This window comes from Camelina sativa, chromosome 12 (assembly GCF_000633955.1).
Source record: "Camelina sativa cultivar DH55 chromosome 12, Cs, whole genome shotgun sequence".
Classification (NCBI taxonomy): Eukaryota; Viridiplantae; Streptophyta; class Magnoliopsida; order Brassicales; family Brassicaceae; genus Camelina; species Camelina sativa.
The window spans coordinates 1,145,871-1,165,054 of record NC_025696.1 but is presented as its reverse complement, the minus strand read 5'-3'; the positions used below and the strand labels follow the sequence as shown (position 1 = coordinate 1,165,054).

General features: G+C 35.4%; 3 protein-coding genes across 3 annotated transcripts; 1 reads left to right on the top strand and 2 right to left on the bottom strand.

Annotated features, from left to right (window-relative positions):
• Window positions 5,658-9,371, bottom strand: LOC104729376 (phosphoenolpyruvate carboxykinase [ATP]). Its single transcript, XM_010448313.2, has 13 exons — window positions 9,240-9,371; window positions 8,840-9,135; window positions 8,327-8,523; window positions 8,098-8,251; window positions 7,921-8,005; window positions 7,749-7,849; window positions 7,326-7,624; window positions 6,995-7,168; window positions 6,851-6,916; window positions 6,589-6,767; window positions 6,336-6,505; window positions 6,078-6,246; window positions 5,658-5,979 (listed from the first exon to the last, which is right to left on the bottom strand). The coding sequence occupies exons 2-13, from the start codon at window positions 9,118-9,120 to the stop codon at window positions 5,836-5,838; spliced, it is 2,019 nt and encodes a 672-aa protein (XP_010446615.1). The 5' UTR covers window positions 9,121-9,135; window positions 9,240-9,371; the 3' UTR covers window positions 5,658-5,835.
• Window positions 12,463-14,383, top strand: LOC104729375 (protein RMD5 homolog A-like). The gene is made up of 2 exons (XM_019233330.1): window positions 12,463-12,546; window positions 12,962-14,383. The coding sequence occupies exon 2, from the start codon at window positions 13,002-13,004 to the stop codon at window positions 14,151-14,153; it is 1,152 nt and encodes a 383-aa protein (XP_019088875.1). The 5' UTR covers window positions 12,463-12,546; window positions 12,962-13,001; the 3' UTR covers window positions 14,154-14,383.
• On the bottom strand, window positions 15,965-18,478 carry LOC104729374. The gene is made up of 2 exons (XM_010448311.2): window positions 17,949-18,478; window positions 15,965-17,852 (listed from the first exon to the last, which is right to left on the bottom strand). The coding sequence occupies exons 1-2, from the start codon at window positions 18,339-18,341 to the stop codon at window positions 16,110-16,112; spliced, it is 2,136 nt and encodes a 711-aa protein (XP_010446613.1). The 5' UTR covers window positions 18,342-18,478; the 3' UTR covers window positions 15,965-16,109.

Genomic DNA, 19,184 nt, shown 5'->3' with positions numbered 1-19,184 from the left:
GAAACTTTAAGTTATATGTAATCTATGTTTCTTGAATTCTAAAGAAAATGAGAAATTTATTGGTGTAGCCCTAGAAAATCCAGAGAAGATTTTTGTACCCAAAGAAAGGAAAAAATTGGAGAAAGTTTGAACTGAACTCACCTTCTTCTTGGAGAGAGAGAGAGAGAGAGAGAGAGAGAGAGAGAGAGAGAGAGAGAGAGAGAGAGNAGAGAGAGAGAGAGAGAGAGAGAGAGAGATTGGGATTTGTGTGTGAGAATAGTCGAATGCATATATGTAGACATACAGGCGTATGGAGTAATTTGTACGCGTGAAAAAGTAATAACTCTACTACATATAAAATTTAGTCTCAAAGTAATAATATTCCATTTTCTCCCAGTTTTTGGGTGTCAAAACTAATAATGCATAGATATTTTTAGTATATGAGCTAAGCAGGATCAATGGGTTGAATATATACAATTTTAACATATAACTATTAACAAATCATCGATTTGGTTGATTTCAATTTATCTAAGTAACCAATGAATGTAACCTTCTTATTATTTATCACAAAAAACAAAAAACAAAACAAAAACTTATTATTATCGGAAATAAAAATCATATATCATACTATATAATATAGTGTATGCTGTTAAAATGAATAAAAAAAGAAACTACAAAGAACGAGAGAAGGCATTAGTAAAAAAACCTTCATGATTCATTTTCCTTTTTCAAACATGTTTTGGTTTTAGAGAAATTTTCAAAAATAGTCAAGAGGACAAGGAAACTTTACATAATGAAATGGTGGGTCCAAAAATATATAGTCTAGAAATTTATAAACCAATGTTTGTTAGTTTAATACTTTTGTTATGTAAACTCAATGTGGCACCAACCAAAGATCTCCCGAAGATTTTATAGTATTCTTTTTAAATAATGGTATCGGTTAGGCCATTGTTACGACATTTAAATATTTCCATTTGGTTTGATTTTCAAAAAGAGTGAAGAAAATTTTAGACGCAATTAAGGATGCAAGGTTAAGTTTCAAGGTAATATCAATATGATTGAATTGATTGGTGTAAAGCGTTAAACTAATATTTGTATCAATATCATCACCAAGACTGTCTATATATGCTGCAGATTAGACGCGATGGGCGTATAAATTAAACCTCAAAACATTTATATTTAAAAATATAATTAATATCTACGACTTCCATCCACTCAAAATAGTTTGACATTAAGGTAATTTCTTAGTTCGACACTTTCGTGAGCGGTGGTGCGACTCATGTGCCTTGTGTCTTGTGCAAACGTGCTGTTCTGAATATAGTAAGAACTTACTAAAAAGGTTAGCACTCATGTAAATTAAATTCAAGATGATCTATCAAAACTATAATGAACTTCATAGAAATCCTAAAGCTAGGCAAACAAAACGCACGTGGGCTATTTATAATCTAATACTAATTGAAATAAAAGCCAGTTCACTTACAGCTAATCTCTCTTTTTTTCCTCGACTACTACGCTCCATGATAGAAGCATCTCGGCTCCTGCAAACAAAATTTAGTAGTATTTTGCATAGAAGTTAATATAATAGTTAGTATTATTCCTTTTCAAAAGCTCCAAGTACAATAGACATGATTAGGAGGATCTTATGTTCCATTTCTTCACGACCTGAATGTTACAGTGATGTTTTTTTTTCCTGTTTTAAAATCGAATTTTTGTTTTTCACAAAAGTGTAGTTTTGTATTTCTAACACAAATTTTATTGACTAATGATCAATTTAAACCATACTATATAGTCTATATAATAACTAAATTTAGTTTATTATTAAAAGGCATAAGAAAAATGGTAAAATGACACTTAAGTAACAAATTATTAGTATCTAAATAGTTTCTTGGGTTTGTATCACATATTAAGAGTTTAAGATTTTGAAGGAGAATATTGAATGCACTGTACTCTTTGTAAGGATTTGTTGTATAATTGTCTCTAGATTCATTTTTTTGTTTGTTTTTTGATGTTAACGTGAATAGTTTCTTTACAAAAAGCTTCGCGTAAGTGGTTTTGGATTTTTGATGAGGCCCAAAAAAAATGTTTTAAAAGCCTAGTGAAAAGAGAAACAGAACTTCATTCATGAGCGAACCATTGCTGAAGCAGGTTTGTGAAATTTGGGTGCTCTCTTCGAGCCAAAATGATGTCACAGATGGTTCTATCTATCTGACAAAAAACAGTAAAAACAGTTGAACAGACATTGTTGTGAAAGCAGTTGTTGCGTTCTTTCCAAAGTATATAAATCGTGGTTTGGACCGCGACCGCTTTGAAACACGTTTGGTGACGCAAATCAGCAGATGAGAGCCAGGAGATTCATTTTGTGAACTAGTAAACCATGAACTAGATTCAGATTCAGTTCATTGTTTTTGTTTTGTTTAATGTATAGCCCTTTCAGCCATTACCAAACCAACTGTACTTTGGCCGATTAACAAAATAAAAATTAGTATTTACTGTTCTACATAAACAAATTTATACACTAATTTATACTGTATTATTCTTTTGAAAGCTCCACGTGCATTATAATAGATTAGGCTAAAATTAAAATGAAAATCTTATTTTTCATATCTCAAGATCTAAAATACTACTAGTAAATAATTATGATTCCTCGATCCGTATCATTGGTTAACGTGAAAGCATAATTAGTTTTGAAGTCAAACCCTAATTGAAATGAAAGAGAACAAACAGATACAAACAAATTGGTATTATAGAATCCAACAGAGAAACCTTATTATATACTGTTGGCATATGTCATGTAATTAAGAAACCTTCTAGTGACACTAATTGACATTTTTCAATTATTTTCTCTCTCTGGAGTTACATGTTGGTTGATGGATTTAGAGCATATACTGACCTTATAATTGATGGATTCGCTGTAGATTTGCTATGGATTTGATAACACTGTTTCATCCTAATCCTAACTCTTTTGACCTAATCAAACTTGAAATCATGAACCAAAAGAAGACTTCAAAACTCTGTTATATAGCATCCAAAGCGATTGGTTTAGAAGGCAATGCCACTGCCAAATAAAGAAAACAGAATTCTTGCGTAGAGCTCTATAATTAATCTGATTATTAGCAGCATCGGAGGGAAAAAAAAAAGTAATTTTGAGCTCGCTTCAATGGTGTTTCTTTAGAGGCAATGGGTTCCACTTCCATCTGAGACCTTGAGAGTTCCGTACAAACCTTTCTCTGTTTTACACTTTGTTGTCTAGGATTTGTCACTGTCTTTCTGAGAAAGGACCAAAGCTGCAAACAGAATTTTGGTAAAAACAGAGTCAGATTAATCAGCTCAATGCTAATACTCTAAACATAAAGACAAAACAAAACCAGACAATACAACTTTGTGACTTTGAGGTTGTAGCAAATAGCAATAGTAGTGTTTTCCGCTTTGCAACTTTTTTCCTGGAAGATAACTTTTTCAATTTGTCATAGTAAGTGTCTGTCTGCAAGTCAAAAGAAGTTTAATTCAATATGGTGTAATTCACTAACATAAAAACATCGTTAAAGATATATCAACAGCAAGCAATGTCAAAAATAAATCGATCAACTTTAGGAAAAGCTACAAAATTAGGGTTTAAAATTAAACATCTTTGCTCTGTATTCCGAGTAATCTGAGTCCGTGGATATATATAAGCAAGGGATCTTTGAAAACCAGAGATGCAGAGTTCTGATATTGGTTACGTGACTTGTGTAAGAAGAACCTTTATATGAAGTGTCAGACAATGAAAACAAGGTTAGTGTAGTCTTTGATCTTGTTCATCACAGAGGGTGACTTTGGTTCTTATCTCGAACCTTGCGCCTCTTTAGAATAACAGTAGAGAAGAGACAAATCATACATCCACCAAGTCTAATACAAAGGAGCTATGCAGAGAGCACAATGTTCAATAAACAGAATTAACGGTTTGATAATTGCCAGATACACATGATGAGTCATCAAATCATAACGCATTTATTTTTTATTTTTGTAAGACTGTAGTAGTAGATAGATAACTTAAGTTTGCTCTGGAACTTTTGTGAGAAATAATGGAATCTTGAAAACCAGAAGGTAAAAAAAATATATATAAAGTAAATAATTAAAAAATAAAAAAGGAAACTTTGATGAAACCCTAGGTCTATAAATATACAAGGATAGTCTCTCGCGTCTCTACTCTTTTGTCTAATCGTGTTTTAGTATCAATCTGATCATCAATCACAAACCAGAGAAATCAATCACATGCTCTGTTTTTCTTTTTCAGCATTCTCTTCTTCGATTCCTTCTTCCTCTGCTTCTCTTTTGAGCCATTGCTCTTCGTCGTCTTCGCTAACAAGAAACGATGATCCCTTACGTTTTACAAAATCACACCGACCGAGATCGTAAAAGCATGTGCCAGCGATCTCTCTTCTTCGCTAACAAGAAATCATCGTTTACAATCACGTCGGAACGAGATCGTAGACGTATGTGTGATATCTCTTCTTCGATCGCGCGCCAATAAGAAACGACGATGAGCCCTTCGTTTACAATCACCCCGAGCGAGATCGTAGTTGTATGTGCAAGCGATCAATCTCCTCTTCTTCTTCGGTTCGTCGTAAAGTCTGCGGTGTCTTAGAAAGTCTACGAAGAATACAGAGGAGGTGCGTGCTAGATCATCGACGGAGATGAGTCGGATGACCAAAGAGACGCACGAGATTGATTGTGAAGGTGGGATGGATCTACGAGTGTCTACGTTTGCCCGTGACGGTGGTGGAGATTAGCAATCCATGTTCAAAGCCCAACAACAACTTTCCCAGCCCATTAAAAACAAGGTCAGTTTCTCGATTTAGAAAAATTAATTAGTTTTAAAATTTTAAAAACATTTAATTTTTTCACTCTCTGATTTTCAAAGTTTTTGTTTTAATTTTTTAAAAAAATCTTTTTTACTGTTTTAATAATAGAAACTTGGATAATAAATTTACAATACAATGTAGGAACTAACCGGATTTTGAATCCTGTCATTTGACCTAGTCAGTTGATCGTTAGAGATTCTATAAATTCAACTTGTTTTTACATTGTTATGTAGATTTTGCATTCAAGTTTTTAAATTTTTTTTAATGGATTTTAAACAAAAACTTTGTATTCAAGTTTTTAAAGTTTTAAAAACATTTAACTTTTTCTTATTGATTTTCAAAGTTTTTGTTTTAATTAAAAAAAATTAAATATTTTAATAATAGAAACTTGGATAATAAATTTATAATACAATATGAGAACTAACCGGATTTTGGATCCTGTCATTTGACCTAGTCAATTGATCGTTAGAGATTCCATTAATTCAAGTTGTTTTTACATTGTTACGTAGATTTTGCATTTAAGTTTCTAAATTTTTTTAAAAAATATATTATTTCATGGATTTTAAAAAAGTCTTCTTTTAAAATTATTTTTTTTGTTTTAAAATTTTTATGATTTTATATAATACTAAATTGTATAATAAATTTAGCCAGTTATACCAACAACAAGATTGTGAAGATGGAGATGGGATCTGCGGGTGTCTATGTTTGCTACCGTGGTGGAGATTAGTGATCCATGTTGAAAGACTGATGATTTCTTGCGAGTTTTGATGTCCATTTTTCCTTGTATTCTTGGAGAATTAACATAATAAATGATGATAGATATTAGATAATACATAATAGAGTAATCAAATTACATATATATTATGGTAAATCATATTCATAAATCTCCACCACAATTTGAAATTTCTTTTTTTTTTCAAGACCACTTCATATCAAATTTTCTATTCTCTTTGACACAACAAAAACACAAGATTCATTTATTTCAGAACAATAGATTTCTCGTTCTTTTCGATTTCTAGAAGATAGGACCAGCGGCGAGAATCTCCTCAGTGAGCTTACCATCCACACCCATCTTATGGTTAGCAAAAACCTCGAAGTTCTTCTTGAACAGACCTCCCAGTTTCACCAATGTTTCCTTGTGTGCCTTCTTATCCGACCACTGCATTTTTCATATATCCCAAAATCAACAAATACTGTATGGTTCATCATCATCACTTACTACCATTATCATATATTAGAGATTTTGCAGAAACTTACGGCGTTGATAGGGTCCAAGATCTCTGATGGTATCCCTTCGATCTCAGTTGGGATTTCAAATCCAAAGATTTCAGTTTTCTTGTAGTTTGCCTTCAACAGGCTTCCTGAATGGATTGCATCAATGATCTTCCTAGTGTATGCCAGCTTGATTCTGTTTCCAACACCATAGCTGCAAAAACAAAACGTAAAACAGATCATGTTCATATCCTACAAACACGCGCAACCAGGCAGTTTTGTATTATGTCTCGGTTTCTATACCTGCCACCAGACCAACCAGTGTTCACGAGCCAAGCAGTAGCACCTTGTGACTTCATCTTCTCAGCTAACATAGCTGCATACTTTGTTGGATGCAACATTATGAAAGCTGCACCAAAACAAGCTGAGAATGTTGCTGTTGGCTCCTTAATGCCGTCCTCTGTGCCAGCAACCTATATATGTTGCACAACTTTGCTTTAAGGTTTCTATATAGACTAATCCAAAGGAAAAATAAAGACTTTGCTTTGGTTCATACCAGAGCAGTGTAACCACTGATAAAGTGGTACATGGTTTGTGCCAGATTCAGCTTGCTCACTGGTGGAAGAACACCAAAGGCATCACAAGCCAGAAGTATCACATTTTTCGGGTGTGGACCAACACAAGGTATTTTCGCATTCGGAATGAACTCAATCGGGTACGCAGCACGTGTGTTCTCTGCAACCAAGGAGAATCAACGATGATCATTCTATTAATGGTAGGAAACAAGAGAGACCAAAAGAAATAACAATTCTTTTTACCTGTAACAGATTTATCAGTGTAATCCACTTCTCTCGTGTGCTCATCAAACACAACATTTTCCAAAACTGCAACGCAATGACAACCTTATTATTGTTAATATCAACTGAATTGACTTTTTTTCTCAAGAAAATTCATCTTTCTACCTGTTCCAAACTTGATGGCGTTCCAGATATCAGGCTCCTTCTCCCTCGAAAGATCAACACATTTAGCATAGCATCCACCCTCAATGTTCGAAACACCAGTCTCAGTCCAGCAATGCTCATCATCTCCAATCAGATACCTGTTGTGATCCGTAGACAAAGTCGTCTTCCCGGTACCTAAAAATCAACATATATAGAAAACAAATAAAATCTCAATTCGCAAGGTGATTTCAACATACGCAGGTTTCAAGTCAGTCCAGGGTAATTATATTGTATCATTTTACTTAACTTCCTACTATCATATCACCAAAACATGGTGTTTGAATTACTATACCTGAAAGTCCAAAGAAGAGAGCAACATCTCCATCTTTTCCCATATTGCAACCAGAATGAAGGGAGAGAATCCGACGCTTAGGCATAAGGTAATGCATAACACTGAAAAGACCCTTCTTCATTTCCCCGGCATACTGAGTGCCAAGTATAACCATTTCCCTCCTAGCCAGATTAAGGTCCACGCTAGTAGACGAAGTCATGTAATGAGTGTAACGGTTACACGGAAACTGTCCAGCATTGTATATAGTAAAGTCCGGAGTACCAAAGCTCTCAAGCTCCTCCTGAGTTGGTCGAATACACCTGCCAGCCACCCCTCAACAGTTACCAATTTTGTTTGCTAAATTGTTGCTTTCTTTCACCCAAAACCCAAACCTCGAAGGTACAACAACGATGGTTGATATACAAAGGACACTTTTTTTCTTACATGTTGTGCATAAACAGTGAATGGTAAGCTCTAGCTGAGACAATCCTAACTTTGATTCTGTTCTCCGGATCCCAATTCAAGTACTGATCATTAACAAAGACCTAAAATAAAACCAAAACAAAAACATCAAATTCATATCCGTAACTTAGATCCAAAGTTTTCAAATTTATACCTTTTCCAAGGAGTTCAAGTAATCAACAGCTCTTTCTCTGTTCACCATGAACGTATGCTCATCCATCTCAATGTTAGGCGAACCCCTAAACCAAAATCAAAACACACAAAAATCAGTAAACAAAAAAAAACAGAGTATATAATAAACCCCGAAACCTCCATCGATCAGAATACTCACTTTCCCCACCAAAGCTCATCCTCAGTAGTAGCATCTCTAACAACACGCTTATCCCTCGGAGCACGACCAGTCTTAGCACCAGAAAGCGTCGCCAAAGCTCCATTAGAAGTGATAAACGAACCTTTCTCATACTTGATAGCTTGCTCATACAGCTCTACAAACCCAACAAAACAAAAAAATCAGAAACCAATCTAATCAAGTTTGGATTTTTTTGGGTTATTTGTAAAACCTGCAGGGGAAAGGTTGTAGAGGACGTGAGTAAACTTCAAGGAGCTATCACTGACGGCACCAGTAGCCGGAGAAAAAATAGAATGATGTTGGCCGTGAGCATACGCCGGAGTAGTTGAACCGTCGGCTTTCTTCTCCGCCGGATCTCCTCTCACCACCTTTGGTCCTGACTCTCTCGTTAACGACGCTAACGATGCACTGTTCACAATCCCAACAATATTATATTATTTTCCACGTGTCATTTTATTCCACGTGTCATGTCCATTAAAATTATTAATTTGTTCGGTAATAATAGTCACGATATAGAGCAAAGAGCATTTAATTTTTCTTTGAATTACTAAGCAAAAAAAATTAATGATATTTGCAGAATTAAAGGAAGAAAGTGTAATTCATAATTTTCCAAGTTTAGTGTATATCACGTTTGAAATATTTAGCTAAATTACTAAATATTTTTATATTACGTGTGAAATAATCTTATAGTATGTGAATGAAGATGTTATTATTATATGGTAACCTGATAGATTGAAGCTGAATCTTCTGGCGCTCCTCCTCGGAAACAGCGGCAAAAGCAGCGGCGGCTCCTTGGTTGATCGGTGTGGTAGGAGCAGAACGTTTCTTTTGTAAGGAGTGAAGCTCATCGATGGTTGATACATTCACCGTCGGACCACTATCGTCATGGCATACTCCTCCGGTACCTCTCTTTGCTGCTCCGGTCGTTATCTTCGGCATCACCGGTCCTTTCGGGAAACTAAACCCTCCGTCACCGTTTGTAGCATTTCCGTTACTGCCAGACATCTTTTTCACCGTTTCCTGTAAATTATTACCACCACAACACGAAAACAGAGTTATACAAAAAGTTCATCGTGATCATTTCATTAGAGATATTGAAATCATCGACGACGTTTGTTATTTACCGGAGAGACAGAGAGAGAGAGAGATCAAGAAACAAGAAGACTGAGAAAGAGATTAATGATCAGAGGAAAAGATCATTTAAAGGGAAGAGATGATGATGATACAAAAACAAAAAACGATGCGAAGATTAATGTGAAGAGAAGAAGGCAGAGTTCGTGGGGTTTTTAAAGGTTGGAGATTTTTTAAACCATGGTTTGTATTTAACCGGAGAGAGCTTAACCATGGTTAAGATCTATCTATCTTTCTCCTCTCCTAGGAGGAGCCTTCATTTTTTTTATTTTCTCTATTTTAACATCATAACCGCTGGTCTGATAAAGATGACTATACCATTTAAGATATGTCCCCACACGATAATGTAAAATAATTTATTTTGTAAATTTATTTTTGTAAGAACATATTTCTGTTTTTTTTTTTTGTTTGTTTGAAAAAAAAAACTCGATAGCTCGGCTACGTACGGCTATGGTATGAAATTCAACTTTTAATTTTGAGAAATCAAGGATAAGATTTGACTTTTTTTTTTAACTAGTATTAAATCAGATTAATTAATTTTATCTAAATTAGTTCAGATGGGAAATAAATTCTTAAGAAAAAAAACGAAAGAAATCAAGTGTGTAGTGTGAGCCAACTTGCATTTTTTTATATTCAACTTGATTATTTAAAAAAAAAAAATTTTAAGTGAGTTTGCAAAATGGTAAAATATGATTTTTACGTTTTTGATCATCGACGTGGACGACGTCTCAATCATGTAATGGTAAAATCATTTTCGCAAGTGTCATTTATTACAAAATTACTTTTACTAGTAAGTGTTACTATAGTAGATGTGTCTGTTCCACTTGTGAAGGTGTTTTTTTTTTTTTTTTTAAATGCGTTTGATCGTTTAGGCATATCGAAAAAGATAGACATAGAGCTCCGACTGTGTATTTTAGGAGATGGGCACGCATCTCAAAGCAAGTGGATTCGTGAGAGGACACGCAAGGAAGGAAGTTGAACATATATATCATACCCACAAATACGTACGTATCCTAATTTATACTACTAATAATCAAGTACTATATTGTATGAATCAGGAAATTACAACAGTGGAACGTTACGAACATGAACATGATGATTGTTATATATATTCACACAATTACAACTACGTACCTTCTTCACGTGTCGTTTCAGAATTAATTGTTTTATGTTCATCACTTGATTTTGTAATTAGTTTATCAATAATTAGAGATGATTCTACAACCAGCTTTCTGAGCCCAAAAGCGAAGGAGAATAATTTTTATCAGAGACTATGCAATTTGCATGCAAGTATGGGCGCAGGCTAATGAAGACAACAATAATAAAACTAAAGTGTAACTAATTATTATAAAAAAAAAAAAAAACTGAGGCAAGAATCTACGGTTCGGATCTTGATATGATTAAAAAGGTGCACAAGTCATAAAGCACCACGTCCTATATCATTTCATCATGCACAAAGTCTCACGAGATTTGCATTTTCATCACAAATTAAAGATTTGTTTATTACAACGTAACTCATTCAAACATGTATGTATGACTATGACCTGACTAATTTTTTTGGTTTAAATCTGAGTGTTATTTTAGATCAAAATTCGTATTTTTTATAATAATATTTTTTTAATCAACAAACTATTGACAATATTAGCCCTATATAAACTGAAAAATTAATTTTATCTAACTTTAATAGTCTCGAACCCGATCGGCTGATTGACTTTAATTATGATTGGTTTTAGAGTTTTGAAAAATCAAAGAATATAGAAAAACGTTAAGCAAAAATTAAAGTCTTTCGTTGAAATTTAGCTTATTTGGAATAGAGAGTTTTCTTTTTATTGGTTGGAGAAAAAAGTCTTTACGATGTTGGCACATATATTATCGCGATGGAGAGAGACCACGACTCACGGGAGAGAGTACCCATGAAAGTTTCATGACAATATATTTTTGGGTTGTCGGTCTAGGCCGTGACTGATAGATGTTCACATCAATGACCCAAATTCCAAAAAGATGAATTAATTTTGTGTTTATTAACTAACCAAAACAATCTCTCTATCGTTTTTTCATACTAGTATAAATAATACTAATCTCTCTGACCACGAATAAATCATATATATCATAGTTTCAACCATTTTTTTAAGATATTAAGATCAGACGATTTCTATCGGATAACCCATTTTGAAAAGAAAACACTATCTCTTCTTAAAAATGGAAGGCAACACTGTATATTAAACATGTGCAAGGGAGTGGTTAGTACTTCGAAATTTACTTTTTGAATGTTCATTGGTTCTTTACTCTTATATTAATTGTGTAAGCAGTTACATTCCCATTACAGATTCCAATTTTGTCTCTTTGTGGGGGAGGCCGATTCACTCTTCTCTCTTTTTCTTTTCTCGGTTATCTCAATTTTCACAGTTCACTTCACAAAGATAGTTTTCTACTGATGTCATAATTGAAACGCACTATTTTCTCCCCTATACATATTCGTTTCTGTGCGAGTTTGTATATAAAAAAACCAATCACACGAAAGAAAACACTCTATATAGAATCTGTGTGTGTATATACCTATATATATATCAAAATATATGATTTGATAATAGCAAAAGAATAGTACTATATGATTTTCTAATTTTGTCTAATTATATAGTTTTTAACACAATTTTTTCCATGTTAGATCTCTAAATTATTTGAAAAGTTTTGTGGTTCCTACGTACTACTTTGCTATTTAAATGGTTTGATAAAACATTACTATACACACTTTAATAAGTGTTAATAGCGATATTTATAAACTAAACGAAAATTCAAAACCAATCGGTTATTAAATACGATTACGAATTTCAAGTCCCTGTCACGAAGTTGGACGTTTTTGTAAATTATTTAGTATGTTGGTCCATCAGCTTTCGGACTTTTATTTGTAAACCAAAGCATTGGATCTCAGTTTTTGACTATAATTGGGCCTTAAAATAGATAATGGGCTTAAGTTCAGAAGACCCAAATATCATCACTAAGAGCTGGAAATCGTCTGTAGTATACTCCACACAACATTTTTACCAATCCAACGGCTGAGATTAGTTCTTTCACAATAACACGTGATGGTTTCTCCGTGATTGGTAAGGATAATAATAATCTCTGAAAGAGTGTGTGTGATGATGAGAAGAAAGAAGAAAATAAAGAACCCAAAAAAAAAAAAAAAAAAAAAAAAAAAAAAAAAAAAAGGAATTNTTTTTTTGTTTCCTCTTTTGTTCATCGGTTCGTGTCTTAATTTGATCCACCAACTTCATCTTCTTCTTACCTTTATCGATTTCAGGTACGATTCACTTCTTTTGTTTGTGTATTGTAATAACTTAATAATAGTCTTTGTTCCATTTCCTGGATTTCGTTTTTGTTCTGTCTTTGATAGATTTAGAATCTTTAGTTTGAAAACTGATCAAGATCTTTGATTTCTGGAATTCGTTTTTGTCTGAATCTGTTTATTCTTTGGTTTGATTCTTCCTTCCTTCAATTGAGTTGAATACATAAATAAAAAAACGTAACTTTGGATCCTCTGTTATCGACGTAATGGATTCTTAAGATTTGATCGATCTTTTAATGTATTGGTTTGATTTTGAATCAATTTAGAGACTTTTGAGATCTGTAGTCTTTGAATCTTACTTATAAGAAAGTGTCTATTTTTGGTTGAGACTGAGATATTGACTTTTTGAGGATTTCACCAATGTCTCTCAGGTTTTTTTGATTCTTATTTCGAGTGATTTGATTATCTGATAATGGAGCTAAAGAGCATTAAGGATGCGTTTGATCGTGTTGCCACCAAGCAGAAACTCTCTTATAGCAAAACCAATGAGATTGTTCACTTGCTCTCTCAAGAAATCGACAAGGCCTTGAGTCTAATAAAGGAGACTCCCTCTGATCTTGATCATAGATCTATTATCGCTGATGTGAAGAAAGCGTTTGTTGAGATTTCACCAATCACTCAACTTGAAGCTGCTGAGAAAGAACTACACGTGGCTCTCACCAAGTACCCGAAAGTTCTTGAGAAGCAACTGAATCCAGACATATCAAAGGCTTACAGAAACAATGCAGAGTTCGATACTCATATCGTGAACCAGATTATCGCCAACTTTTTCTACCGTCAAGGGATGTTTGACATCGGTGACTGTTTCGTTGCTGAAACTGGCGAATCCGAGTGTTCCACGAGACAATCTTTTGTGGAAATGTATCAGATATTAGAAGCTATGAAGAGAAGAGATCTTGAACCTGCTCTTAACTGGGCGGTTTTAAACTCGGACAAACTAAAGCAAGCAAGGTCTGATCTCGAGATGAAGCTACATAGTCTACACTTTTTGGAGATAGCACAAGGGAAAAGCTCCAAAGAAGCTATCAACTACGCGAGAAAACATATCGCCACATTTGCTGATAGCTGCCTCCCTGAGATCCAGAAGCTCATGTGTTCTCTTTTATGGAACAGGAAACTCGATAAATCACCCTACTCCGAGTTTCTCTCCCCAGCTCTATGGAACAACGCAGTCAAAGAGCTGACACGGCAGTACTGCAACCTACTAGGTGAATCATCTGAAAGCGCGTTGAGTATAACTTTAGCAGCGGGTACACAAACGTTACCAGTGCTATTGAAATACATGAACGTGATGGCGAACAAGAAGCTTGATTGGCAGAACATGGAACAACTACCTGTAGATGCACAACTGTCAGAGGAGTTTCAGTTCCATTCGGTGTTTGTCTGTCCAGTATCTAAGGAACAGTCAAGTGATGAGAATCCTCCAATGATGATGTCTTGTGGACATGTGCTTTGCAAGCAGACGATTAACAAAATGTCAAAGAATGGCTCTAAGTCTTCTTTCAAGTGTCCTTATTGCCCGACTGATGTCGACATCTCAAAGTGTCGGCAGTTGCACTTTTAAAATGTATGACCGGTGAACTGGAACCAAAAGTTCTGAATCGGTGATATCTGTGTCAAAATGTAACCTTTTGTTCTGTTTCTTTTTCAGCAAGTTTTTAAAAGATGGGGCTTTTGTGTACAAAGATGGAAGTTTTAGATGATTGGACATCCCATAAGAATGTGTTTTTTTTTTTTGGATGTTGCTGTTTGTTTGTTTGTTAAAAACTTTCTGAATATAGAAATTCTTTTATATTGCAAAACTAGTTTAGAAGTTGTGTTATTATTATACACTTGATCACGTTCACTATACATATGTGATATGTCCAAAGTATATGTTGTAACTGGAATCACATCCAATAATAGATAAAAGCCTACATCAGACAAATCACAGAAACAGGGTCTCTTCTAATTTACATATCATCATCGCACCAATTTGTTTTTTACTATTTTTTAAAAATTTATTGATTGTAGTTTCATATTTAAGTTATTATTAAAAGAAAAATACTTAGGTTCACCCCTAGGGGTGAAGCTCTCCATTCACCCCCTCTTCTCTCAGCCAATCAGAATCTTCCATTTAATATTTCATTTAAAAAATAAATCAAAATTAAATTAAAAAGCAAATCAAATTAAGGAAACAAATTCTGTATACTTTTAATTAAGGAAATTTAAATATTGGATTGGTTTAGATTTTTAAAATTAGAATAAAATTATATGTCGGTTTGGGTTTACAAATGAAGTGGTTAGGGTTTAGATTTTACAACTAAAACGAAATTATATGTCGGTTTGGGTTTACAAATGAGGTGGTTAGGATTTAGATTTTACAATTAGAATGAAATTATATGTCGGTTTGGATTCACAAATGGGATGGTTAGGGTTTAGATTTTACAAGTAGAACAAAATTATATGTCGGTTTGGGTTCACAAATGAGATGTTAGGGTTTAGATTTCACGATTAGAACAAAATTATATGTCGGTTTGGGTTCACAAATGAGATGGTTAGGGTTTAGATTTTACAAGTAGAACGAAATTATATATCGGTTTAGGTTCACAAATGAGATAGTTAGGGTTTAGATTTTATATATGTCGGTTTGGGTTTATTAAAGAGCGGTTTAAATTTTTTAATTTTATAATAATATATACATATTTTATTTCCTTATTTTATAAGGGGGTGAATGGAGAGGTTCACCCCTAGGGGTGAACCCAAGTATTGTTCTTATTAAAAATAACTAGTATTTATCAAAACAATTATATTTACATCCTCCGTATTTGCCTCTTTAGATTGGCAGGACTTTAGTACTTCTTCAGCTGTACGTATTAGAGCCTTCGACATTTTACAAATTAAAGTTTAATTATCTCAGCTTTCAGTTTTCAGAATATGTGCCTGAGGCTGAAGGAGAAAAGGGAGCTATTAGGAATATAGTTCAATGTATATCATTCTTTATTGTGGATTTTAGTGGAGAGAGCACATATGACATACTATATATCTATCCAAATTAAACGTACCAAAAACAATGGAGCACTCATCTAAAAATTTCCACTTCACTTTGACCAATTGACTAGAGTTGTTAATGGGGAACATAATTGTGAAATTATATAATGGGGAACATAACAGAGGCACAAAAAAGTAGCAATAAAAGAGAAAAATGAACAATCATCATGAGTTTTTATTCAATGTACAAAGTACATGAGACAAAAGCAAATCCCAAATTCCTCCGTTGAAAAGTTTAGAGTTATTATTAAGTTAAACCAATTTTATTTTATATTTTGTAAACTATAATGGAGAGTTAGCCCCTACCACTTTTTTAAAAAAATTGACCCCTACTACAGAGTTGTACATACAAAACTGATTTCCATAAAATTTTCATTTATCATATACCTTTGTATTTTTTTTCTTTGTATCACACACCATTACAAAACTTAAGTCATAAAAAAGAAGAAAAAATGGTAAAAACAGCAAAATTACATAAAACAGAAAGAAACTAAAATCTAGCATTTTCGAATCCATGGAGGTCACTGACTCTATTCATATGTTTCCTCATGATCGCCACTTTAGCCAATCTCTCAGCTGCTCTCCACGCTGATGTAGGCGTAAGCGGCTCACTCTTCTGAACCACCGGCTCTGGACTCTTCACCGCCACGTGTCTACCTCTCAATCGGTTCAATTCTGCCAGCTCAGCTTCCAAACCACGTAAGCTCGCCTCACTCGAGCTCAAACCGTATTGCACCAACAAAGCTCTGGCTGACGTCAGCATCCGCTCAGCCCCGGAGTGATCATTGACTTCGGTCAGCCGCCTAGACTCGGCTAGGGCACGTGTGCTGACGTGGAGGTTCCTCAGCCTTGCGATGTTAGAGTTAGACGATGATGATCTGACGGCGATGGGACGCGGTATCGTAACCGCTCGATCTTCACAGTGTCTAATCTCCTGAGTCGTAGGATCCACGTGGCGAGATCGGACGGTCATGATTCTCTGTGATCTACTATTAGACGGAGGTGATTTGAGTTCCACCAACACTTCTCTTTCTTCATCGCCGTACATGTCACCCAACCGAATCAACCCGGATCCAAGCCAAACAGGTCGACCCGATAACGAATAAACCGACGTCACCTCTCCTTGACCCGACCCGGAAACTAATCCGAGGTTTAAAGTAAGATCCTGAACAGACAAACTCAACAGACTCTTAATCCGTTTAGCAAACACGTCATCATGATTACACGCGCCGAGCCACACAGTGTGCGTCGGGATCTCCAAGTGAGAGAACCGCGTGGACGTCACAAAATCTTGCTGGGCTAATTGGGCCTGATGTTGGGCTTTACGGTCCGTTAACACGAAGATGGTGGTGAAGAGATTTTTCTGGCGGCGATCTTCGATCACTTTAGCCGCTTTCTTAACCGCATCGTTAACGCTCATCCCGTCGCCGTCGCCGGAGATTTCGTCGACGATTCTTCTAGCTAATCTCCTTCCGTTCGCCGTCATCCGCCGCAACGGCGACAAGCGTTTCGAGCTCGACGAGAACGAAACCATCGACAAACGATCCGTCTCCCGTAGAGACGAGATCACGAGCCTCATCGCTCGCTTCACCGTCTCAATCTTCCCTCCGCTGACGTCTAACACCGTTACTAAATCAACCGGAGATCTACGCGCCGCCGTCGGTAACGTCGGAGATTTGATTTTCATCAGAACAGAGTAAGTCTCGCAACCTCTCGCAGCCGCAACAATTGCAGCTTCTGAAGACAGCTTAACGTCCACGTGTCCATTAACGGAATCCGTTAACGGTGACGGCGTGTTAACGTAAAACCCTTTGAATTCTCCGTTATCTTCTTCGTCGTCGTCTTCGTTCTCGTCTGATTCAAGTATGGTGTTGAAACCACCGGTACGAGAGATTGGAGATGAAACTAAAGGCTCGTCGTCGTTGTAGACTCGTAAGGACTTGTTGGTGGGTTTTGATTCTCGGATCCTGGAGTCGGATTCGGATCCTGATTTCGGAGATTTAGTGTCAAGCTCGTGGAGAGGAGAAGAGAGAAACAGAGGAGGGAGAAGTGAGGTATCTCTCCATGAGGCACCACAAACAGGGCAGTCGGAGAGTAGATTCCGATCACCGGTGCGTGAAGTTACGCAGGGGAAATGAAACGTGTGAGAACACTCCGCCGTGAAAATCGCAGTTCCTCTTCCTGCTTTAGCTGTTTGTAAACAAATCCCACATTTGCTGCTTATGCTACCACTCTGTTTTCATCATAACACATAAACGTTAAAAATGTGAACTTTGAGTTTTTAAAATAAATAAAAAAATCTCATTTTTGTTTGTTTTTGGATTCTTACTTTGGTGAAACAGAGTTTTGATTTGAGGAGAGAGAAACTCGCCGGAGATTTAGGTGAGGAAGGTGTAGAAGAATAAGAAGAAGAAGATACGCTGAGAAGAGAGAGAGGGCTTCTGTTTCTAGTCGGAGTTACGTCACCGGAAGTTCTGCATTGAAGCTTGGGACTAGCGGGAAGAGACGGTGAAGAAGGAGTAGCAGTGACACCACCGGCTATAGCAGACCAACTCTGACAACGAAGGGTAGAAGAATCGGGTCGGGTATCGGACCTTGGGGTAGACGGGTTAGAGAAAAACCCGAATCTTGAAGTTGATGTTTTTTGACGATCAAGTGAATCATCGTCATCTTTCTTTTTATGTATGGAACTCCAAAACGTTCTTTTCAGACCGTTGATCATCTTCTTCTTCTTTGTAGTGATGAGTACAACAAAATTTGTTTTATGAGAAGGAAATGAAAAGTTTTTGAGATTTTTAATGTAAAGAAGATACTAGAGAGACTGGGGTGTGGGGAGAAAGATAAAGAAGAAGCAGGAGAAAATGGTGGGGTTTGAGTTTTTTATAAAAATAAAAAAAAGTGGCCTCCTTTTTGTTTATTTCACAATTAAAGTTGTCATTGTGAAGATTGATTATTGGGATTATCATATTTTTAAGAAAAATTAAAATTAGAAAAAATAACATCTAAAAAGCTGTAAAATTGTTTTAAACGTTACTGTTTGGCTTTTGGTCTATAGACTGAATCGAGTAGATCATCCTACGAGTCTACGAATGGAGTAATTCTTTTCTTTGCCTTTAATTAACTCAAGCTCCGAATCATTGGTGTAGCTTTGACACAGTCATACTTTTTGTTAAAGACAAGATTTAAATGTGGTAGATGTAATTAATTTTATCACGCAGTCAAAATGCATAGGTGAAAATCTTTTTTTTTTATATATATGGTTCAAATTGAATGTAGTTAGTTAAAAAGATAAGGAAACATAATAAATGAACGAGAGTGAATGGAGAAGAAAGAAGATGATATCTTTATTCATAGAGACGCCCAAACAAACAGCTAGCAGCCCCTATTACTGAGTATGTGTAGTACATTACACCACTGACTACTCTGCTTCAATTCTTTTAGGTGTGCTGAGTCGGTCCATTTTTATCTCTATGCTTCTCTTTTTTATTTAATGCTTCTCATTCACTTTATCTCCATCTCTTTCTTACACATGTTTTATATCACAGCTTTTTCAACGTACATGGCA